The sequence below is a fragment of the Diceros bicornis genome, chromosome 15 (assembly GCF_020826845.1).
Source record: "Diceros bicornis minor isolate mBicDic1 chromosome 15, mDicBic1.mat.cur, whole genome shotgun sequence".
In the NCBI taxonomy this organism is placed as follows: domain Eukaryota; kingdom Metazoa; phylum Chordata; class Mammalia; order Perissodactyla; family Rhinocerotidae; genus Diceros; species Diceros bicornis.
Genome location: NC_080754.1, coordinates 39339868 through 39363875, shown reverse-complemented (window position 1 = coordinate 39363875; position 24008 = coordinate 39339868). Strand labels below are relative to the sequence as shown.

General features: G+C 56.8%; 2 protein-coding genes and 1 long non-coding RNA gene across 9 annotated transcripts; 2 read left to right on the top strand and 1 right to left on the bottom strand.

Moving 5' to 3' along the window:
- Positions 1-45: 45 nt before the first annotated feature.
- Positions 46-9090, top strand: FAM131A (family with sequence similarity 131 member A). 7 transcript variants are annotated; one of them, XM_058556192.1, is made up of 8 exons: positions 46-597; positions 1787-1847; positions 2150-2195; positions 2823-2985; positions 5165-5258; positions 5502-5684; positions 5861-5977; positions 7312-9090. In XM_058556192.1, the coding sequence occupies exons 3-8, from the start codon at positions 2170-2172 to the stop codon at positions 7785-7787; spliced, it is 1059 nt and encodes a 352-aa protein (XP_058412175.1). In that variant the 5' UTR covers positions 46-597; positions 1787-1847; positions 2150-2169; the 3' UTR covers positions 7788-9090. The 7 variants fall into 7 exon arrangements, with proteins under 7 accessions (XP_058412175.1, XP_058412177.1, XP_058412176.1 ...); XM_058556194.1 differs by lacking the exons at positions 2150-2195; positions 2823-2985; XM_058556191.1 differs by lacking the exons at positions 46-597; positions 1787-1847 and having other exon boundaries at positions 1858-2195; positions 2823-2965.
- Positions 9002-23947, bottom strand: CLCN2 (chloride voltage-gated channel 2). Its single transcript, XM_058556189.1, is given in 25 exon segments — positions 9002-9623; positions 9764-9850; positions 14497-14601; positions 14766-14804; positions 14948-15007; positions 15241-15314; positions 15550-15664; positions 15785-15957; positions 16206-16339; positions 16665-16878; positions 17106-17216; positions 17469-17538; positions 17930-18088; positions 18255-18339; positions 19265-19366; positions 19456-19540; positions 19641-19766; positions 19891-19969; positions 20053-20130; positions 20236-20369; positions 20457-20585; positions 20949-21080; positions 21227-21383; positions 23629-23796; positions 23798-23947. Coding segments are annotated over 25 exon segments (2946 nt in total). The 5' UTR covers positions 23933-23947; the 3' UTR covers positions 9002-9428.
- Positions 17428-22182, top strand: LOC131414905 (uncharacterized). Its single transcript, XR_009222260.1, has 3 exons — positions 17428-19735; positions 20463-20517; positions 20956-22182. It is a non-coding gene; the product is annotated as an uncharacterized LOC131414905 (long non-coding RNA).
- Positions 23948-24008: the final 61 nt, after the last annotated feature.

The following is a 24008-nucleotide window of genomic DNA, read 5'->3' as shown; positions in this document are numbered from 1 at the left end:
GTTGGGCCCTCAAGGTGGACGTGGTGCGGGCCCTGTTGGTTAGGAAGGGAAAAAGACAAGGAGTAGTGGGGTAGTTAATGGACTAACGCTTGCTGGTGGCTCTCCTACAAGAATGTGATCCAGACCCTTGCGTATGGAGAAGGCCCTGGGTTTCAGGCTGCTTATAGCCAGAGAAGCCCTTTATGGCTTCAAGGTCTCATCTGTAAAATGAGGGGGCTGGATGCGAGATCTTTCCCATGCGGTATGACTGGCAGCCTGGGCCCAGTGAGTTAAACCTCTGCCTGCAGAGGGTCTCTGCAGTCCGGCCTCGGCCCCTAGCCGGCCCTGCGTGGCTTGACGTCGGCTTTGCCACGCCTGCGTTGGGTGGTGACGCAGGTGGCCACGCCCTCGCGCTTACGTCACCGGCCCGGTTCCCTCTCCCGGGAGCGGCGGCGGACGCGCGGCTCCCGCCCCCTCCCCTTTCACGGGTTTTCCCCTCCCCGGTGGCGGCCGCGGCCCGAGCCTCTGCAAAGCGATGGACCGGGCCCCGAGCGCGGGCTAGCGTGCCTGGGTGCCCGGCCATGGGCTGTATCGGCTCTCGGAGCCCGGCGGGTCAGGGTAAGAGGCGGAGGCCGCGCACGGGCTGGGGAGTCGGGCTGCGGCTGCCCGCTGCGCGGGCCGCGGTGGGTGGGGGACTTGAGGAGGGGGCCGGTGTCGGGAGAGGGAGGAGCCTGCAGCGGGGAGGCGGGCCAGGCAAGAGGAGGCAGCAGGCCTGAGCGAGGAGGGGGCCTATACCGACTCGGGTTAGCTCCCCTGGCCTGTCTGCTTCTGGGCTTTGCAGGGGAGACTCGTGGTCTTTCCCCTGGATTCCTGCTGTTGGCGGTGACAGGGAGGAGCGCGTCAGTCCTCTCCAGCCGGTGGCGACTGGCCTTGCACGCCCACACACTCATCTCTCTCTGCCTAGACCCTTCCTCTCACTGTCCTGGGAGTGGCCCTATGCTGGGAACCTCTCTCTCCTAGCTGTGTCCCAACCGCCTTAAGGAGTAGCCTGTAAACGCTAGCCAAGCACCCTACCACGGAGTTTTTTTTACTAAAACTTACTCCCCCCTTCGGTCAGTTGGTTGATGAAGGGGACTGAGGTCCCATTTGGGGCACCTGTGAGCATCGGATCACCTCTCACTTCTTATAGCTGTTTTAGTTCCCTTCCCCCACTCCCAACAACAACAAAATCACCCTACCCTGTGGAAGGAACCAGGAGCCCAGAGGGAGGCCATCAGGGCTTCCTTCTCACAGCTGCTGACCTCTGCTTGGGCCTTGGTTTCGGTGGATGGTGGTGCACGCTGGGGCCTGGCCTTAGTCCTGTGCATCTGAGGTTGGCCAGCCTACTTCAATGTCATGGATTTCTCCAAGCCCAAGGCCAGGCAGGAACTTGTGACATTAAGGGCTGGGTTTGGAATGGGTCCTGGGCTTTCAGGGCAGGTGGTCAGTCACACAGGCCTTAGTGTGGTTGGTACTTGAGGTTCTTTGGAGCTACAACTCTAGCTGAGGTTTTGTCTTCCCTTCGGTTCCCATGAGGAATTCTGGGATTTGTAGTCCTAAATTAACCTCATGACTTTCAAAGCTGAGAAGCAGCAGGCTGCTCTGATCCCTCTGGCCCTGCTAAGGCTTGAAGTTCAGGAAGTCGTTCCCTCCTGTAGTCAGGGGAGAGTTTGGCTGATCTCAGGACTGGCCTCTTGAGAGCCCTAATTAGGTACCAGCTGGAGGCCAGGGATGGCCTGTAACCTTGTGTCTTCCTTCTGGTTGGTAGCATTTCTTGGGACCACCAGTTGGCTGAGGCTCAGGGACAGAGACGGCTGCTCCAGCTAAAGGTCAGTTGTGATGTCCATTGCCTCTTGGCACTGTCTAGGGGATGGGCCTCAGCTCCCTGAGCTCCAGAGAGCTTGGCTGGGCCCCTGGCACTCCTACCTCCTCAAAGCCATGAGGCAGGAGTGTTCTCCTTATGTGACTAGGCACAGGTTCCAAGTGGGGAGGGGACTGGCTCAGCATCCGGAGCCAAAATAGGAATAGAACTGGGAGCTGAGCCTGGAGCAGTTCTGGGCTTTTGGTTCTCTGCATCAACACAGCCAGCATGCCTATGATTTCTGTGCTGGGCAAAATGTTTCTGTGGCAGCGTGAAGGGCCTGGAGGACGATGGACTTGTCAGACGAGTCGCAGAGGTGAGACCAGGGACTGTAGATGTTCTCTGGGAGGTGATGGAAAGCTGAGGAATAGGGTGCTCGGGTGGCAAGAGGAAAATTACTCTGGCTTAGATGTTGGGAACCGGGCTGAAACAGGAACAACTAGGCTAGAGTCGGACAGGGTGTCAGGGAAAAGCCTTAGGGGACTGGGGCAAAAATCAGAAAAGAAGAGTGATGAGCTGTGTACTAGCTGAGGCTGGTGAGAGGAAAGCACCAAGAGAAAGAAGGCAGCAAGCCTGCAAAGGGTCCAAGGTGGTGGGGAGGGTGATGTGGTGGAAGAATGTGGTGTGCTTTCCAAGAGGAATGGGTAGCCTGAGAAACCAGAGAAGATTTGGAATTTATCGAAGTTTAGGTTTTATCCCTAGGGTTTTGATGGCAAAATATATCCAGAGGAGGAAGGTGGCCACTGGCTGCCACAAAATGGCCCCAGGGGCCTGAAGGTCAGGGCTGTGGGATAGGGGCTTTCCAAGTTGTGAAGAGCACCAGGTGGTTGCTGATATTCTGGGAGGTGGGAGAGGTGAGGAGAAATCAGGGCAACACTGGATGAAAATGGGGATCTTGGCAGAAGTGCGAGCCCAGCTCAACAGCCTTTGTCCCACTCCTCAGTGGCCTCGGACCCCGCGTGGGCTGTGGAGTGGATCGAACTTCCTCGGGGCCTCTCTCTATCTTCCTTGGGATCTGCTCGGACCCTCCGAGGCTGGAGCCGGTCCTCTCGCCCTTCCTCCGTGGACAGCCAGGACTTGCCAGAGGTGCCGGGCCCCCAGTGTTGGTAGGGGGAAGGGGGACGGCATTCACATGAAGAGGATCTGTATCCCCCACCCCCGCCTTGCCAGCCTGCTTCTGGCTCCCTTTTCCTGCGAGCGGAGGCGCTATCCGGCCCGGCGGGCCCGCAAGGCCGCCCCCGCCGTTCTGCTCTGCTCGGCGCGGTGCCAGCGGGCGGACTTGCTCGCGCCCTCGACGCTGACGTCAGCGCATCCCGGGCCGTATCCCAGGAGACCCTGTTGCATGGTGATGGGTTGCCAGGGAGACATACACCTTTTCTCTGGGCCTGGCCGCAGCTGCGCGGAGCACCCGCACGGATGGCGGCGGCGGCGGCTGGGGGTAGTGAGGGGAAGGAGGGAGAGCAAGCCAGGAAACACCCAGCAGGTGCTCCTCCCCCCAGGCCTGGCCGGAAGCTACCGGCGCCACCCTGGGGGCCCTGTCAGCCAGGTACTGAAGGGAAGGGACAGGGTGGGCCTGAGGTCAAGGGGCACCTGGAGCCCTCCTTGTGAGGGTGGGAATGTGATGGAGAAGAGCTCGGCAATACTGGGGAGGGGGCGTGTGCCTCTGACTTCATTCATTCACTGGCAGAAACGTTTTCTGGGGCTTGCCAGGGAGCACTGAGCCAGGTGCAGGGTGGAGGTGGGATCCCAGCTGAATCAGCCTCAGGCCCTGCCATCCCGAGATCCCTCAGGAGAGATGCAAGGGCAGTGTTGGGGTGGGGATGGGGGGATGGAAGAGGAAACTGGACTGAAAATATAATAGGAGGTGGCACTTGAGCCAGGCCTTAAATGGTAGGGAGCATTTTGTCAGGCAAGGAGGGCATTCTTAGCCCAGGGGAAAGCTGGGTTCCTTTGCCTGGAGGTAGGAGGGCTGCTTGCTGACAGGGAAGGTGGAGAAGTGGTGTTTTACTGGGCCGAGGAGATCAGTGGTGGATTCTAAGCAGGCCTGAAAGGAGGCAGGGGCCTCACAGAGTGGGTTCTTTCAGTGCCTGGCTATGCAGCTGGCACTTCACTGGACAGTGGAGAGCCAGAAAAGATGTTAAATAGGGACGTGTTGTGACCAGTTGCACTCCAGGAAAATTATTTGTTTACGTTTATACCTTGCCTCATTCATTCAGCTTATGTGTTTGAGAGATTACTCTTCCAGGCACTGTGCTAAACACCGGGGTGCAGTAGTGACCAAAAGAGACCAAATTCCTCAAAGAGCTAAGTGAGGGAGTGAGGGAGACCAACAAGAAATAAAGAATCACGAAATAGACCATAATCACACACGTGGAGTATGTTGGTAGAGAATGGTGACTTGTTACAGACTACAGAGGGAGGATGGACAACCGGTAGGGTGGCTAGGAACGCTCTGCTGAGGGAGTGATATTTCAGCCAAGACTCAAAAGATGAGAAAGAGCCAGCCGGCCATGGAAGGAGGGAGTGTAACACTTATACACACAACATTCTAGGCTGAGAAAATAGCATGGAATTGGAGGAGCTTGAGGGACCACCACTTGTGCTAACCTGGGCATGGAGGGCTTAAGGAAGGGCAGTGGCAGTGGGAGCAGAAAGGATGAGGGTAGTATTAGAGGCAGTCAGGGGACGGAATCATTAGGTCTTAACAACAGACATGGGTAAGCGAAGCTGAGGGGAGTGTTGATGGTAATGCTGAGGTTTGGAGCCAGGCTGAATGGGAGAATGGTGAGGTGCTGGAAAGTAAGAAAGTCCAGAAGCAGGGCCAGATATGGGGAGGTGTTGGGTTTGGTTTTGGTTATGTTGAGTTTGTCGCCCTGGCAGGCTGTAGAAAAACAGCTAGAAAGTGGGTCTGAGGACAAAGGAGAGAGGACCTGGAGGAAGCCCCTGATGCCATACCCTTCTCCTTTCCTCTTCTCCCTTCTCAAAGCCCCCACTCCATGGTTCTTGACTTCCTGACCTGCCTCCTTCCCCTCTGGGAGCTGGGAAGGTGGAGGGTTAGCTGCATTTCTGCTCCTTTGGCCTGCCCAAGTCTCCATCGCTCCCTGGGAGGACACAGTTTGCTGGTCCTGGCTTCTTACCCTCTTACCTATCCTAGCAGTCACTGGGACATATGTCCCGGTGTCTCTTCCCAGCTCCCATATCCCCTTGACGCTATGGGTGGGGCATGGGCATGTAGGGGGACACTGCTCTCAGAAGGGCACTCACCCTCTGATGCTGTTACCCAAGGTGAATGTTGGAGACACAGTCGCGATGCTGCCCAAGTCCCGGAGAGCCCTAACTATCCAGGAGATCGCTGCGCTGGCCAGATCCTCCCTGCATGGTAGGTACCCCTCCCGTGGCTCTGGCCATTTGGTCCTTTCTTCTCCCTTTTGCACATGCTCTTGGGGATTGTATCCTGTGAGCTCTTGCTGGCATCTCCCTTTTCCTCCCCTTCTCAGATAAATCTCCTTCCTCCCATACAAAGGCCCATGAGGATCCTAACTACCCTCACCCTTCCACTTCCCTCCCAGTTGCTCCCTCGCCTGTGCCCTCACCAGGCCTCCTCACTCTGCTCCATCTCCAGGTATTTCCCAGGTGGTGAAGGACCACGTGACCAAGCCCACCGCCATGGCCCAGGGCCGAGTGGCTCACCTCATTGAGTGGAAGGGCTGGAGCAAGCCCAGTGACTCGCCTGCTGCCCTGGAGTCTGCCTTTTCCTCCTATTCGGACCTCAGTGAGGGTGAACAAGAGGCTCGCTTTGCAGCAGGTGGGTGACAGAAAGGGGATCAGCCACACATTTGTCATAGGGATGCTGTCATCTCCTCAGGCCTGATGTCGGGGTTGGAGTCTTTCCACACCCGTGTCTTCCCTCTTCTGTCTCCAAGCTGAACCCTAGTCTTAGCTCACCTTCTCTGCTAATGAATTCTGTGTCCTCCCCGACAGGAGTGGCTGAGCAATTTGCCATTGCAGAAGCCAAGCTCCGGGCATGGTCTTCGGTGGATGGTGAGGACTCCACGGATGAATCCTATGATGAGGACTTTGCTGGGGGAACTGACTCAGGTGAGGGGACATCCCATGCTAGTGCTGCCAGCTGGGGTGGAACTGCCTGATAGGCAGTGATTCAGAGCTCAGCCTCTGGAAGGGGAGAGGAGAGGAGCAGACTCTGTCCGGGCAGTCCTTCATATTCCAGGGGCCGTAGGGCTGTCCACGCTCGTGGGTGGGCAATCAGCAGTTGGAAATGGGGCAGTTCCTTTCCCACAAGTGCTGAGCCTTCTCTGCCTGTCTGTGCAGTTGGGCTTTGCAGTCCTCAAACAAAAAAAAAAAGCCCAGAGACCTCACCAACTCCTTTTGTGCAGCCAGGCCTTGTCTCTGGGAGGGTCTGCTGGGCCTTGCCTTTCCTTCTGGAGGCAGCCTTCTGGCTGGCTATGGCAGCACTGATGAGCCGCAGTGCAGCAGCACAGTACCTCACAGGGCTGTGGCCCCAGGCAAACAGGAAGGCGTGCTGGGCCTGGACCGCCCACAGGGCTGCTGGCTCCAGCTCAGCATCCTCTTATTCCAGCAAGACCTGCCTGTTGGCCTTTCTCTGGGCCAGTGCTCGCAGAGGGTACCCTGCGGGGCTGTGCAGCTGTGCACGGCCCTCCTTTCATCTTCCATTCTCTGGACCACATGGCTGACTTTCTCTGCAGCTTCTGGGCTCAAGCCTCCCAGACCACCATCCCCCCCACCTCCTTGCCTTTGAAGATTGCCTCCACCCGCCCCCACCCCTCCAGCTAATTAACAAGTTCTCCAAAGTGGGCAATACATTAGGGCAGATTGGAGACTACTGCTGTGGTCCAGAGGGAACTGATTTGGATGTCCAAGGCCAAGACGGGTCCCTGAACCACAAGTGTTTTTGTTTGATTGACTTCCAGGCCTGCTTAGACCCAAAGTATAATGATAAAACTAACATTTATCCCAGGCCACTACTAGCCCATGTGGAATCTTCGTGCAAATTAGGAAAAGGCACCCCTTTATCTGGTGGGCACAGCCCCATGCCAGGGCATGCTGCTTAGAGAGCAGAATGTGGGCTGAATTTCAGCCCTCACTCATTGCCCTGGACAGGCTCCCCTTGTGCCGTGAACAACCTGCATGACCATGTATGGTATCCTTGCATTTACTGCTTTCTTACTATGTGCCAGACTCTGTTCTCTCAACAACCCCATAAGGTAGGTATATTAGAATCCCAAGTTCACCATTAAGAGAACTGAGGCACTGAGAGGTTAAGTTGCCCAAAGTTAACCTCCTACCCTCCATCCCCGGAGCTGGGCTGAAGGTGGACCAGGAAGACTGTGGCTTCCAGGTTAGCCAATTGAAATGGGGCTAGTAGGGCTGTCTTCTTTTTCTCCCCACTGCAGACATGGCTGGGCAGCTGCCCCTGGGGCCCCACCTCCAGGACCTCTTCACCGGCCACCGATTCTCCCGGCCACTGCGCCAGGGCTCGGTGGAGCCTGAGAGCGACTGCTCGCAGACCGTGTCCCCAGAGACCCTGTGCTCTAGTCTGTGCAGCCTGGAGGATGGGTTGCTGGGCTCCCCGGCCCGCCTGGCTTCCCAGCTGCTGGGCGACGAGCTGCTCCTCGCCCAACTGCCCCCCAGCCGGGAAAGTGCCTTCCGCAGCCTGGGCCCATTGGAGGCCCAGGACTCGCTCTACAACTCGCCCCTCACGGAGTCCTGCCTTTCCCCCGCCGAGGAGGAGCCAGCCCCCTGCAAGGACTGCCCGTCGCTCTGCCTGCCACCAGTGGGCAGCTGGGAACAGCAGCGGCAAGCCTCTGACGTAGCTTCTTCTGGGGTGGTGTCCTTAGACGAGGATGAGGCAGAGCCAGAGGAACAGTGACCCAAATCATGCCTGGTGGTGGCATGTGTCCCCTGGCTGCTGCTGGGGGCAGAGCCTCCGTGCCCAAGTGTGAGCACGAGGCTTCCAGCAGAGCTCCAAAGCCTAGAGGGCTCCTGGGAGCACTCACTCCTCCGTTGTGTGTTTTGCATGAAAGTGTTCGGAGAGGAGGCAGGGGCCAGGCTGGGGGTGCATGTCCTGCCCCCACTCCTGGGGTTTGCCGGGGGTTGCCCGGGGCCTCTGGGGCATGGCTGCAGCTGTGGCAGACAGTGATGTTCATGTTCTTAAATCAAAAATGCCACATACACATTTCCTCCTCGGATGACATGAACCCCTACGGGGGTGGTTGTGACTGGGCTGTATGGGACAGAGTAGGAGGGAACCCCCCACCCCCCAACGCCTCTCTCTTCTCTGCTTCTCTCCTCACTCCCGAGTCCATGTGCAGTGCGTGACAGAATCACTCCCACCCAGGGCCAGGGGGGCTGGCTCTTACCCTCCTGGAGCCTACGGATTGAACCATCCCCCAAGGGCCCCTCACCCAGCTGGGCTCGTGCTGTGCTTCACCTCTCCATCGTCTCTAAATCTTCTTCTTTTTCCTAAAGAAAGAGGGGTTTTGGTCTGTTCTTTCAGTCGGATCTTCTCTGGGAGGCATTAGAATGATGAAAGCACGTACCCTCCACCTGTTTCCTGGCCCCCGTGACGGGGTCTGGGCCCTTCCCAGGTCCTTGTAGGATGTGTGGGCAGGGTCCTCGTGGCTCACAGCCCGCCAGACTGCTCCATTCACCCCGAGTTCTCTTTAGGGTGGAGTTGGAAGAAGGGATGGCTCTGGTTGCTACCCAGCTGTGACTTTGATGTTCTTCCAGAGAGGGCCACAAGGGGGCCACACGCGTGGCCGGGCAGTTGTCTGCTGATGCCTGAGTGGGGCAGGAACTGTGCCAAGGAGTGACAGGCATGAGGGAGTGTCTCTCCTTGGGGAGGAAAGAGGGTAGTGCCTTTCTTGGCTGAACGAAAGGCCAAAGCTACTGTACTGGGGGCCTCTGCCCCAGCCAGGGTGTGGATGACCAAGCAGTGGAGGCCTCTGCAGAGCCTGCATTCCACGGATAGCAGGCTCTGGAGTTTATGGCCGCGAGGGGTGTGGGTGGCTGCAGCATTTGGAACCTTGTAGGCTTTGGCAGGTAAGAGAGCCCAAGGTAAGAACGAGCTGATGGGCACAGGCATTCTATATACAAGTGGCTCATTAGGTGTTTATTTTGTTCTATTTAAGAATTTGTTTTATTAAATTAATATAAAAATCTTTGTAAATCTCTATATACATCTGGTCATTGGAGGTTCCAGTATAAACCCATCTTAGTTCTACCCCTTTCCCCTCAAAGGGGGAGCAGGGTCAAGGGTCAAGCGACCCCACCCGCATCCTGCCAGGGCAGTGCTGATCTTCCTGCCCTTGGAACACTTGCTGCAGGTGGGTGCTGGGTCAGGTTCTAGGTAGGGTGAACTGGGAGAAGCTGGCACCCCAGGTCTGGAAGGGGGGCTGAGGCTCCAGCCTTCAGCTGCAGCTGCAGCTGCCTCCTGCTTTCCCATGGCAGAAGGAATGGGAAGCTGCAGGATCTGGCTGATGGCCATCGCCATCCCAGGCCACTGAGGGGTTCACTGGCACTTGTCATCACTGTCAGAAGGGCTGCACTCCCCGGGGAGGCCGTGACGGGAGCGGGGCCCCCAGAGCGCATGCACCTCGGTGGTCTCTGTGTCGCTGCTGCTGGTGGCACTGTCACGGAAGCTGGCAAGGGGGGGCCGGACTTTCACGCCCTGTGCTGTGATAGTGCCCTCGATAGCCTTCCGGAGCTGGAAAGGTGAGAGGGTCAGGTGTGTGGACTGAGCTCCCTGCTCAGACTCCTCCCCAGCACTTCCCCCAGGTGAGCTGGACATAAGCCTCCATGCCTTTTTGGAAGTGGAAGTGGCTCTGACAGTCACTATCATCTCACCTCCTTTAGGGTGACAATTCCAATGAGTCTGCCAATACTGGTGACATAAGCATGGTCCACTCCCAGCAGTGAGAAGATGGTGTGAGTCTGCGGGGCAGGGAGAAAATACACTGGACTTAACGCACGAGGGGAGAGCTCTAAATTACAGGCCAGTGGGGCCCAGGACAAGGTGCGGGGGGAACAGAAGGGGTGCCACAGGTGGTGGGGAGAGGGGGCAGGACCACCGGAGGGAAGAGAAGGATAATGAGAATGCTGCTGCAACCAGGCCTCAGAAACTTGACAGTGGGAATCTTGATGTTGCTCATGTTGATGGAGAAATGGACAGAGGAAGGATTCTTTGTCCCATGTTAGAAAGGAGGATGGAAGAGAGAACAAACTGTTCAAATATGACATCTGATGATTGGCCAGGCACTAGGCTAGGTCCTTCTTATGTTTAGCATTTAATTTCAGAATCGTCCTGAGAAGGTGGCATAATACCCATTCTACAGGAGAGGCAGCATGAGGTTCAGTGAAGTGACTTGCTTGGGGTCATCAGTAAGAAGTGGCCTAGCAGCCCCACGCCACTTTTCATCACACTACAGGAGGAGGAAGCACAGCCCAGTTGTCCTATGCAGATGTCGATTAGTCTCGGGATATCCAGAAGGGAAGTTCCACGCCCCCTTAGGGGTACTGGCCCTGAATCCCGTGCCTCTCACCCCACCTTAGTGGCTGACACATGCTTCCCATTGGCCCTCAGCTGGCTGGCCCTTCTCCCTGGCTCTGACACCCCAGTCTCGGCCTGCAGCAGTCTACATCTCTCATGCAGTTTGCCTTTTCTGGGGCTCAAGTAGCATCCCAGGTTCTGTTGAGATGCAGCTTGCGGTGCAGGGGGACAAGAGTCACCCCCCCCCCCGTGTTTTTCTTGCTTTGGGCCCTCCCCCAAGCTTTCCAATGTAATCACCAAGGGGTCAGAAATTGTCAGCCAGTTCCCCTTGTGCTCTGAGTGGATTTTCTTGGGCCAGATGTTTTGAAAAACACTCTACTGACTCAGCAGTTCCTGGAATTTTTGGCCTATCATCTATTGTACTGTTTTGAGTTTACTTGTAAGCCTCTTGGCTTCATGTTTCAATCAAAATGGGCATTAATAACCCAGCTTCTTCATATGAGTTACTCAGAACTCATTGTAATTGTCTTAACACATTTTTTTTTTTGTGAGGAAGATCAGCCCTGAGCTAACATCCACGCCAATCCTTTTTTTTTTTTTGTGAGGAAGATCGGCCCTGAGCTAACATCTGCCAATCCTCCTCTTTTTTTTTTTTTTTTTCTGAGGAAGACTGTCCCTGGGCTAACATCCATGCCCATCTTCCTCTACTTTATATGGGAGGACACCACAGCATGGCTTGACAGGCAGTGCGTCGGTGCGCGCCCGGGATCCGAACCGGCGAACCCCGGGCCGCTGCAGCAGAGCGCGCACACTTAACCACTTGTGCCACCGGGCTGGTGCCCCAATCCTCCTCTTTTTGCTGAGGAAGACTGGCCCTGAGCTAACATCTGTGCCCATCCTCCTCCACTTTATGTGGGATGCCACCACAGCATGGCCTGACAAGCCGTGCATCGGCGTGCGCCCGGGATCCGAACCCGGGCCGCCAGCAGCGGAGAGCGTGCACTTAACCTCTACGCCACGGGGCAAGCCCGTCTTAACACTTTTAGCAACTGTGTAAGAAAACATTTAAAATTCTTTAGGAAAGGACTTCCAGAACTTTCCTAACTTTATCTAAGGTGTGACAGTACTTAAAAAGGAGCTAGACGTTCAGTTTTAGAATAAGCTTTTCTGTGCTCCTTCAATACCTATGTCACAACTGTCATGTGGTTAGCAAGTTCCTCCTCATATCTAACTTGAATCCTGCGTGCTACCAGTTATCTTTAATTTCTTCATCTGACTTCAGAGGGAGACATATCTTTATTATAAGATTTCCTATTTTAGTAATCCCTCAGCCTTGTCTTCTTATGGTTTAATAATCCCTCTCATCTTCTCCAAACGGTCCTATTAAATAGTTCCCCTGGATTTTCTTTTTCTCCACAATCCTAATTAGAGTGAGCTTCCAGTAGACTAGATGCATTTTAGGTTTGCAAACCACTTGGCCCCGGGCAGTCACTGAGCCTTACCAATCTACTTCCTCAACAGCCTGGCCATTCTCCCTGACTCCCTCACCATCCTCCCCAGGATGGGGCCACAACATCCTAATGCGTTCTGCTTTCCACCTCCGTTCCCTCCCCCTTGGCTCTGCCATTCTATGAGCTTTCTCAAACTTGAGTTAGAGCCCAGACTCCCCAAAATGGCCGATAAGGCCCTCCCCAAGCCCACCCCAGCCTGTCTTTCCAGCCTCAGCTTATGCCAGGCACCCCAGCTTCCAGCCTCACATGATCACTCATTCTTTTCTGAAAACATCCATTTCTTCCACACTTCAGCCCTTCCCTCCTTACACTACCTTTTAAAGTTCCCTATTATTCACGTCTCCATGTTAGTAGTAGTAGCCGCAGTAATTCCTGTCATCCACTGAATACTTACCATGTACCAGGCACTGTTCTAAGTGCTTCTCATGTATCAATTTCTTTAATCCTCAGAAAACCCTATGAGGTAGGAACGATGATCCCCATTTTACAGATAAGGACAGTGAAGCACAGAGAGGCTAAGAAATTTGCCAAGGTTACACAGCTAGCTAACTCGAGGCAGAGTGAAGATCTGGGTTCAGCCAGTCTGGCCTCTTGCTGACACTCTAGCCTCCCAACCTCCCCTTCTCTATGGGTGGCCTCTGAGTGAATGAGGTACTTAGCTGGTGGTCTCCACTTGCACAGGTTCCTAAATAGTCTCCAGTGTACTTGCTCGCTCTCTCTTCTGCGTGTTCCTCTCCTGAACTTAATTGGGCTACTACTTACTGATGGCTCAGGCCTGCAAAGACATTCTGAATTCTAATCTCTTATGTTCTTATCGCTTACAGTTCTTTGTACTTTTGTTAGTTGGTTCCTCAAAGGCTGCTTCTTTTCCTCTGATTTTTAAGTTTGTAACAAACACCTACTTTGTTCTTTCTTGTTTTAATTTAATTAGACACCAGGGAGCCCACTGGAGGGAGGGCCCGTACTTCTTGGGCTTGGGAACAGTGAATCGACAGGGAGAGGGACAGCGTGGCCTTCTGAAAGAATCCTGGGATTGGGGCCAGGAAATCTGGGCTCTGGGCCTGACTCTGCTATAATACAGGATTGGGCAAGTGACCTCCGCACTACCTCAGTTTCCCTGTGTGTTAAAATGGTTAAATCCACAGGCTTTTGGGTCAGATCATCTTGGATTTCAGGCCTGGTTCTGCTACTTACTAGCTATGTGACTGTGGGCAACTTGCTTAACCTCTCTGAATCTCAGGGTCCTCATCTATAAAAACTGGAATATCACAATATCTATCTTACAGTGTGGTTGTGAGGATTAAATTAAACATGTAAAGAGCTTACTTAGCCCAGTGCCTGGCACATAGCAGACAGTAAAAACACGTCAGCACATTATTATTATCATCATTATGCGATATTTGAGACCAAGAAAGATGATGGAAAAGCTTTAGAGGTCTTAGAAAGAAAGGCTTTAAATACAAGCCAAATGTATTCTTCTCTGGCCTCTCTCCTTTTTATCTTGCAACTACACTGCAGTGCCCCACTCACTTTGATCCGAGGTCTTTACCCAAAGGCTTCTAGGTTCCTTTATTACCTTTTGCTTTTTTGTTTCTCTTTGGTCTCCTGTCCTTCCTGCCCTGGCCCCTGCTTGTCCGTGCCAGACTGGCTCTTAGGCACAGCTTGTGTCTAAGCTAGCCGCCCAAGATGCAGACCCTGGGAGTGTCCCCCACTGCCACCTGCCCCACCTCCACGCCTCAGAGGCTTGCACGTTAAACCTGTGGACAATTGAGCTACAACACCCCTTGGTTTCTGCCTTGGCAGCCTCCTGAGTGTGCTTGCGCTTCCTGCCTTCCTGCAGAAGCCTGAAGGTGCCCGATGATGCCGCTCCCCCATCCTGGGGAGCCCCTGAGGCGCTCCTCCACAGAGAACCGACGCCCTCCTCTAGAGTCAGCCTCACCTACCACCAACCTGTCTGCACTCCAGTTTTCTCCTCATTTCTGCAGGCTGTTTTGCTCTTCTGCTGAGCTCTCTTCCTGTGTCCCTACCAGTTTTCCTTTGGCCTAGACCGTCAGACTTTCTGGGGTCTGGCATTCCAAGCCCCCCACTGGGCATTTCTCATCTTTGTTTATCTCTTCTCTGCGGTGTCTCCACCCCTACTTGGACGTTTGTTAGCTTGTTTATTAGATTTTCTTCTCCTGCCTGTTTCTCACCCATGTTTTTCTGCATGGGTGTATCAGCCTTGTTGGGCGCTGGCAGCCTCCTGCCTAGTTCTGACCCTAGCCCGGCCTTCTGGCTCCTACCCATCTCAAGCCCTGTCTTTGTTGTTGCTTTGGTCCAGAGTTCCCTGGGTGCAAGGCTGAGCAGAGGAAAAATGATGCCTGGCTCCACTGTAGGCAGGAAGAGGGTAAGGGGCCCTGGCTCCTGGCCTCCAGGCCTCCCATCGTTTGAAGCAATGTGTTTGAAAAACATCACAGCATGGAGCCCACTCTCTGCTGTTGCTTTTTCCCCCACTGGCCTGAGTCTAAACTTGTGGGAGGACCTAGATCCCCACGCTGTGCTCCCGAGAGCCTAGGCCAGCCCCAAGCCACTGGCCCTACCTTGTGCAAAGAGGTCCGCTCCACCAGCTGGAAGGGGGCGGGGTCGATTTTGCAGTCACTGAAGTTGACAGGTTCATCTAGTTGCTGCTCCTCCCACTCCAGAATCTAGGGGACAAGACTGGGAGGGTTAGGGGGAAGGTGCCAAGAGCTATTCTCACCTCCTTAAAGCTGGCCTGCCCTTTTTCGTACTCCACGGTCTCTCCCATGGGGACAGCAGCCAATTTGATGACCCAGGAAGAAACAAGGTCCAGAGTCCAGTCACACCTTACCTCCTCAGGGGTCATCTCGCCTTCCAGGTCCGAGGTGCTCTAGGAGAGAGGGAGGGAGGTTGGCATCTACGGGTTGGGGGAAGGTGGCTGTATCCTCCGGGCTCGGGGGAGGTTTACCCTGCCTAGACCCGGGCCCTCCCTGCTTGGTGCTCCTGAGCTGCTGGAGGAAAGGGAGCACTTACCATCAGGGAGATTCGGACTCGCTTCAGCTTGCGCTTGTCACAGGATTCCGACTTTTCCAACTTTGTTAGAGCCAAACCAGAGAGAAGAGGAGTTGATGTTATAGGGAGGAGGGAGGTGAGGGGGGGCAGTGGAGCTCAGGGGAAGGGTACGCTGCAGGGACAGAGCTGACATCTAGGAGGGCAGAAGAGCAGGGAGAATGGAGGCAGGCATGGCAGGGTTAATGGGGAGGTTGTCTCAGTGTCAGAGAGAGAGCTGGAAAGAAAGAGGCGATGGAGAGGCTCCAACCACTCACCTCGGAAGCAGCCTCAGGGGGTGGACTGCCACAGAACAGACTCCTGAGGGTAATGCCTGCTGGCTCCACATTCCCTGTGTTCCCAAACACAAGGCCCCGGGAGCAATGTCATCTTTGACAGGGGAGAGGACAGGAGAGGTGAGGACGGCACGGGGAGAGCGTCCTGGTTCTACCCCTGGCTCATCTGGGCAGCCTCTTAGCCGGGATATGCTCCAGCAAAAGGCTGGGCAGGGATATAGTGGATCTTGGGGGCCGGGTTCTGGCTCAGTTGGAGGGTGGAGGGGAGGTGCTCATAGGAGATGGGCTCACCTGTGGGACTCTCCCTGAGGTTCATGGTATTGCTAGACCCCCTCTTGAGAGCAGGCTTCAGTGGCTTGTGAGTCTCCCCCCGGGCTGCAGGGAAGCTTGAGTCCTCTGTGTTCACCTGCCCAGGCAAGAAGGGGCTGGTGAGGCTGTGGCCCCAGACCACCTCTACGTTGCTCTCCCAATCAGTCTACGCAATGACATTTGGGAAGTCTGTGGGCTATGGGGCTTTTCCCCTCACCTGGAAGTGGGCAGAGGTCTCAGGGCTGGGGAGACTCTCCTGATCAGATGGTGGAGAGGTCTGGGCAGCTCGACGCTCCTGCATGTACTGCCGCCGGCGGGCTGGACTCAGCTGGGCCCCCAGCAATGCCACCACCTGCGAGCGCTCGATGGAGCCCAGAAGGATCATGGACTCTGGATAGAGCAGGTGGGAGGACTCAGGAGCCGGGGGTGAGGCCCTCCTACCCCATCCCCTGGCCTTCTCTCACACCCAGAGTGGGGCCTTGTACAGGCCACACATCAGAGGGCAACCCCGGGCTGGCAAATGCTGACCCATTCCCTTTGGAACCAAGAAGACTGGTTTTGAGCCCCTGTCCCCTCCCCCTTCCTAAGCAGCAACCCTGGGAGATGGTCCTAGCACCTGGGCCCCCTCCTGGTCTCACCAGGGGACTCCACTAGAGCCAACATGCGGCCCTTGGTCCTGTGCAGTGCCAACCGCAGGTCCCGGAAGGTGCAGCTGAGGGCCACATAGGGAACATCCCGCACCATGATGTCCTCCACTCGCATCTGGTACTGCCTGGGAGCAGAGAGAGGCACTGGTTTGTGGTCAGCATGGGGAGGGTAGCCGGGAGCACTACCATCCCAGGGCCATAAGGAAGGCCCCAGAGCCCATGGGGACAAGGGTTAAGGGCCAAGGAGTACTCCCTGCCTTCATTCTCATGAGGCGGGGGCAGCCAAGCTGCCCCAGGGTGTGGACAAGGGCAGCTCCGGCCAGGAGGGAGCAAAGTGGCTGGTCTCCCAGCTTCACTGGCTGAGGACCCTGCTGCAGGTGGGGATGAGGGAGGGCCTAGGATGCCTTTGGCCCCTCACTCACACCCCCCTTGTCACCCGGCCCTCCGTACTGGTGGCGGCCCCAGCCCAACTCAGGCAGATAGGGCAGTTTCTTGATTCGGATGATGCTGTCATAGAGTGAGGGCTGTAGGCTCTGGGCAACGGCATTGGCCAGGATGACGGCAATCATGACGGGCAGGATGTGGGCAATCTGGCCTGTGAGCTCGAACACGATCACGGCCGTGGACACTGTGTGTGTCACTGCTCCTGCCAGCGCAGCTGCCCCTAGGGAGAGCCACTCTCAGTCTCCCCAGGGTGTCCAGGCCCCAAATCACCCTCCCCACCCAGGGACAGTCCTGTGGGGGGCCCTCAGGGCCTCTCCAGTACAGTCCTGGGGACTGGGCTTCTGCATCTGAGGGAAGCCTGGTTTCTGCCAGCAGGGGGCACCAGAGCCTCAGACCCTGCGGCCGGCCAGGGGTCTTCCCAGACGGATGGGGACCTGGAGCACTCACCCACCACTGCGTAGCCCCCAGGCACAATCCTGTAGGTGCTGCTGTCTGTGTGAATCCCGTCTGGGAACCAAGCAGCCATGCTTTCACCCACCAGACGCCCAAATGCTGCTCCTTCAGGGAGGGGGGTGGGAAGAGAAACAGGTAGTGGAGGGGGAGGGCGGGGGCACTAGGAAGAGAGAGGGTCAGAGGGTAGGGGAGGGGCCAGTGGGTCATTCAGTGCAGGGGGCAGCCCTGCAGGGGTGGGGGTTGGGGTTGGGGCTGGGGCTGGACCAAAACCTGCTCCCAGGCAGAGAGAGGATGGCCAGGGGGTGGCCAGAGGGTAGGGAGGGTGCCGGCTGGGAGAACAGGCAGCTGAGGACTCACCAATGACAAAAACAGGCATGAAGGCCCCGCAGGGCACCGGGATGGTGGTGGCTAGTGCAGACATCCAGAACTGCAGGCAGAAGGCGGTTCAAACAGGTGGAGGCGCCACCTGGCCCCAGGCTGCCCCCAGCTCCACCCCAAGGAGCCTACCTTATCAGTCAGGTACCTCCGTCCTAGCTATCCCAGAATCCCCCAGAGATGAAGGGAAGGGGAAGGACTCCAGAACCAGATGGCTTGGGTTCAAACCCTCACTCTGCCATCTAGCTGCGTGACTTTGGGCCAATTACTTAACTTTTTTTGAGCCTCAACTTTTCATCTTTAAAACAGGGATACTAATAGTACCTTTCTCATAGCCCTGTTGGGAGGCTTAAAGGAGTTAATGTATGGAGAGTGCTTGGAACAGTGCCTGGCACCTAGTAAGCCAATGTCAATGTAAGCTCTACATACGTAAGGAGCCCCACCTTCATGAGAATGAAGATGACCAGGGTGAGGAAGACGTTGGCACGTGGTGGGTTCCAGGCCTGTGCGGTTCCAGGCGGCTCTAGCTCCTCCTCCACCAGGCCCTGGCGGACCCATGTCCGGTTGTCAAACAGGGTGACCAGTGTCTCTTTCTGTGAGAGCTACGGGTGAACAGGGTGCCTCAGACTGGGGAACAGATAGGATGAAGGAAAGGGGCCCACAGGAAAGCCAGGGCAACAAGGGATCCCATAGTCACACTGGGACTGTTGGCTTTAGAACGGATGATTCCAAAGGGAAAGCGCAACTTCCTGTTCTGCCTGGGGTTACCTGTCCAGCCATGAACTGTCCAAAGCCAGGGGGGAAGGTCAGAGTGGAGATGAGCAGGGTCACCAGAGCCGGGAAGAGCAGGCGTCTAGGGATGTAGGTTTCAGAGCATCAAACATGGGTGGTGCACCTACTACGGACTGGTGATAGCTGGTGATAAGCACCCCACATGCCTCAGGGCTGAGATCACAGCAGAGCCTTGGCTCTTACGTAAAACCAAACGGTTCTGACAGAAGGTCCCCTTTGCTGTTCCTGATATGATGGCCCCAAGGGTGATGGCCGTCCCGGGTTATTATGAGCCCAAATGCCTTTCTGTTGGCTTCTGACTCCCTGAGTGGGTAGCAGCAACAGAAAGTCCACCCTCCCAGCCCTCTCTTGGACACCTCTGAGCTGCGACTCCTTCCCCTGCGCTCAGAAGCCGCCGCTGAAGGGTGCGTTGTGTGTGAGTGTGGAGAAGTTGCTATCTCTGTCCGTTTCTCTATGGCGTCTTAGAGTGAAGGTCAGTGTTGGGGGAAGCTGGGGTCACTCATGAAATTGACCACAGGTGCCACAGGGTGCAGGTTCAGCTGGCTGTCCTTTCCCTGAAGGATGCAGTCCCAACAGAAGTCACGTCTCAGGCCTCCCTGCTCCCAATCCTCAGGGTCACAACTGAGAAAGCTGTGCTTTAGAGATTAAAAAATCTCCCCCATCTCCATGCTTCATGGGGTGGGTAGAAACTAAGGCTCAAACACTCTCCAGGGGGCACTGCCCTCTGGGCTAGGCTGAGGGCCTAAGGAAGCCTCAGTCTTTGATCCAAAATGCTCTCTTCCATTGACAAAAAATTCAAAAGTGCCCATTTTCAGATAATTCATATAAAAGCCAAAATGTTCAAGCAGCCTGGAAAACACCACTGGCTGATTTTCTCTTTTTGACTGGGCCATTATTTGCCATCTCACCTGTCACTGGCCCCCCCACCCCACTGTGACCCTCACAGAACCCCAAGTGGCCTAGAGAGGAGCCCAGAACCAACTCACTTCTTCATGAGGAAGCGGTTGATGGTTTTCTGCTTCCGCATCACCTGAACAATCTTGCGGTTCAGGTAGACAAAGAGCGCTCCCCCGAAGCCACTAGCAATACTGGAGAGGGAAGAAGCCCCAGGGTAAAAGGAGGTCTTCCCTCTTTTCCCTCCTCCTCTCCGACACACCCAGCTCCCTCAGCTCCTCACCCAATGACAGCAAAGGCAGGCAGCTCCTGGAGGTCAAAGGGGAAGTCGAGCCGGAATCGGGTTTTGAAGAGAGCTGTAATGGTCTCTGAAGGGATGGCAGAGTAGCAGAGGGAGGCAGGTGTAGCACCGAGGACCCCCACCCGAGCCATCTCAGGGGCTCCCCTCATCTCCCAGATCCCCCCCACCTTCATCACGGTTCCAGACTGCCAAGACCCGGAAGATGAAGGCACTGAAGGTGGCAGCAAAGAAGCCCCGCCAGTAGTTCCGCACAGCGAAGAAGGTGGAGGTGACCTCAATGCTGAACAGGACGCCTGGGAGGGGGCAGGGGAGGGCGCCACGTGAGGCCTGGGCTGGGCCTAGGGACACAGACCCAGACAAGAGGGGCAAAGGAGGTGAGGCCAAGGGCAGGGCTAGGGGGCCGGAAGGACTGCTGACCTCCAATAGGTGCGGCAAAGCAGCAGCCCACTCCCACAGCACAGGCAGCGGCCAGCATCTCTGTTTTCCGGGATTCATTCTGACAGGAGTGGTGGAAAGAGGAGTCAGCATGGGCTCAGCAGCCCACCCCTCCCCTCTGCCGTCCCCCAGGGTCCCCCTTACCTCATAGATGCCCCCAAAGAGGGAGAGGAACTTGCTGAGCAGGGCGGCACACAAACTTGCAATATGCACAAAAGGGCCCTGTGGGGTGGGGGCAGGCGGTGAGTGGGGAAGGGTGCCTCCTGACCTTGGCCTGGCTTCTTCCTCCACTGGAAGGGACTCCTTCATTCCCCAACAGGCAGTTACCTCTTTGCCGAGGGGCATCCCACTTCCCAGGGCACAGGTCAGCCCGATGACCTTAGCTACAAAGGTCTTGAGAGTGAGGTATTCTTTCAGCACCACTCCCCGCAAGATGGTCTTCATCTCGGGGATGCCGGACCCTGGAGAGGGCACAGTCCCAGGAGAGTCATCCAATGTGCCTGTTTCAGGAGGTCCCACCTTTGCCCTCCCCTGCTCTCCTATTGTACCGACAGCCTGAGGAGCCAGGATCTGTGTGAAGCCGGCTGAGAAAGTGATGAGGACGATGGGGTAAGTGACCCAGGCCAGGTACTGGAGCAAGAGGTTGGTGTTCAAGCCCCGGGACATCCACTGCTGAGCTGTGGGGAGGAGACGTGCTGCTGGCCCCCGATGCGCACACCCAGTCCCCGCCTGGCCACTGGGACATACCAATATAACAAGCTGCCCCAGGGAATATCGCAGAGAGCCCGAGGACAAGGGGTAGGGAGGGGGCCCTGGAGGGCATTCACTGGGACAAAGATCACCATAGGTAACAGAGTCAGATGGAGAGCGGGGGCAAGAAGTTGTAGCCTAGGTGAGTGGCAGTGAGCATGACTGAAGATGGGGCAGTCAGGCCGGGGAAAGTGGTCAGTGGCCAAGTAGCCAAGAAACTTGGACAAGTGTGGCATGGAGGAAGCAGGTTGGCTCTTCCCAGCCCGCCCCCTGCCAGCCCTTGTCCTTACCCTGCAGACAGGCAGCGATGGCATAGTCCATGGCCCAGCTGACCAGCGCCATGAGGAGCCCCAGCAGGACCAGGAAGATCCAGTCTTCACCAACCCTGGACACTAGGAACTTATGGCAGTGTACAGAACAGACTGGAAGCAGGGAATGGAAGAAGGGGGAGGCTGGCACAAAAGTGCTTTTACCCTATCCCCCCTCCACCCCCCAAAGGGCAGCTCTAATGGCCTCTGTCCCCCTCAGCACGGTACAGCCAGGTCCCCCGCCCCAACCCAGATCTCACTGTGGCATCGGGTGCAGCGGCTCTGTCTGTATTCCAGGAGCTCCGGGGGAGTCCGAGGGGAAGGCGGACCCCTCCAGGGCTCCGGCCCTCCCAGGCGGATCCGAGCAGCTTCCTCTTTGGCAAAGGCCCCCAGCTCCTGAGTATAGCGGCCATACATCTGAGCAATAGGGAAGGTGGGGGTTAGCAGATGTGGGCTGAGTGGTAATGCAGGGAGGGCCCCTGGGGCCTCAACTCCCTTTCTCCCAGTCCCCACATTATATACCCCTCCTGAACCCACAGTTCCCACTTTGGCTTGGGGTGTGGGAACAATGCACATTGCAGACTGTGGGGGCTGTCCTGGCTGGAGTGATGGGGACAGCCAAGGTACAGGGACACAGCTCTGGGGGTGGCAGAATAATCAGTCCTCTTCTCATAGGCCTGGGGGGGAGCACTGAGGAGGAGTGGGAGGCAAGGCCCTAGAGGAGGAAAAGATGGAAAAACCTAAGGCAGTCTGAGAGTGGGAGGAGGGAAGGTCAGAGAAGAAGGGATGGTCAAGGGCGTATGGGTAACAATAAGGGCCTCATGGAGCTGGGGGCAGCTGAGTTGGGCCTAGGAGCAGGCGGGGCCCCAATCCTTATCACGTTCCTGCTGGGCCTCTGGCCTGTGACCGACTCAGCTGCACCCATCCCGCCCAACCTAATCCCCTTGTCCCCATTCTCCACCCCCACCCCCCACCAGCCTGCCAGCCCAGCTGGGAGTGGAAAGTCTCTCTGAGTAGGTGGAGAGAGCTCAGTGGCCTTGACCCCACTCTGGAGCTGCCCTGAGTCCAGTGGTGGGTTGGGGGACAGCAGAAGCTGATGGTTGGGCTGTGACTGTGGATGCTGGGGTGATGGGATTAGACCTGCCAAGCTGGGCGTGTGTTGGGGGGTGGGGAGGAGTAGATTCCGGCTGCCACCCGCAGAGCTTCGGGACACAAAGGGCTCCTGTTGGGGCTGGGGTTGTGGGGGGGGAGGGAAAGATAGAGACAGAGAGAGAGTGATAGAGAGCGAGGAAGGGAGGAAAGAGAACATAGGAGAAAGAGGGGGAAAGGAGAGGCCAAGGGAAGGGGCAGAGGAGAGAGAGAAGGAGAGGGGAAGAAGGGAGGAGGAAAAGAGGAGAGAGTAGAGTATAAAGAGGTAGACACACTGTAGGAGGTGGGAGGTGAGTGTGTGAGAGAAAGACAAAGGGATGGGAAGGAGCAGGGGGAGAGGCTGGAGCAGAGAGTGCCTAGGAGAGAGCTTGACCCTGAGAACTCAGTTCAGACATACAGACCAGGCGAAGGAGATGGAGATGTGGCTGCGCAACAGATGGATACCATTTCAGTGGCCAGGTGCCTGGCTTCCTTGACCAATGCCCCATTCTCAGCCTGGGCAGACTGACAGACACCTCCCACCCCTTGCGAACGCTTGCCCCTCTACCCTTGCTCCACCTCCACCTCTGCCACCTCTTCCTGTCATCCTGTTTCATCCAGTCACTCTCTGGTAACTGGGCACCTGCCAGCCTCAGTTAAAGCCCAGGCCCCATCCTCCTGGAGAGGTTTCCTCCCTGCCTTCTTCCTGGGCAAATTCCAACCCAAGCTGGTAAAAAAGAAGCCACAGGGCCCACTCCTTTCCCTAGAGATTGGGTCTCCCACCCCAGCGACATAGGAAGGTGCAAAAGTCTTCTCAAACACTAAGTTACAGCGATGGCCATGAGTCAGCTCAGAGCCCCAGGACCCCTGCTTCTAATAAGGTCAAGGGACACCCCTGGGATAGGTGGGGGCTGGATACCCAGTCAGCATGGACAAAGGTCCCAATTCCCACACCCATTCCTGCTTGACCCATCCTCCCTAAAGCTCTCTTCCTCCACGGGGCAAGCCACCTTTTTTCCAGAGAAAAAAGGGGTTCCTGTCAATGCTGGGTTGCCAGCCCCCAGGGGTAAGGGCTGGGGCCAGGTTAGGGTCTGATGATCTTTCTACACACTCATTTCTGTGTCTAGCACCGTGCCATGCACATAGTGGGGACAGAGGGAATGGAGAAAGGAGTGTAGAGAGAGAATGTTCAAGGGTGTGAGCGGCGCTGGGGAGGGGTACTGGGGTGCTGAGACTTGGGCCCAGGTAGTGAGGGGAAGGAGCAAAGAAAACGTGGGCGGGGGGTAAAGAGAAGGACACCTGGGACAAGCCCCTGATATCCTTGTCCCCTGCAGGCCCCCAGCCTCAGCCAGAAACCTGAATGCAGCTTTCCACTCCTTAGCCCTCCAGCCTCTCTGGCCCTCGAGCTTCAGTTTCTCCAGCTCAGAAGGCTGGGGTGAGGTTAGGGTAGGACCGCAGTCCTCGCGCTTCCAAGGGTAACCAGGAGCAGCGGTTCCGGAGCGCACTCCTCAGGGCTCGGCTCGGCTTCACTTACCAGGGTCTGCTGGTAGTGCAGCGCCCGCGGCTCCATCCCTTCCGCCGCCGCTGCCGCCGCCGGCGCCGCCATCTCCGCGCACAGCCCTCTGGCCTCCCGCGGCGGCTCGGGCTCCGGCCCGGACTCGGCTCCCGGCCCGCAGAGCCCGCGCCGGTACCCGTCCCGTCCCCGCAGCCCGGGAGGCCGAGCGCAGAGCGCCGCGGGCCCCAGGCGGGCGCTGCTGGCGCAGCCACCCGCTCGCGTCCCGTCCCAGGCGGGCGGGCCGAGGGCGGTGCCCTCCGTGCTGCTCCGCCCGCCGGCCCATTCACAGGGGCCGGCCCAGCCGGGCCGGGGTCTGCGATAGGGCCGCCTCCCAGGCACCGGAGAGGCGGCAGGGGGCG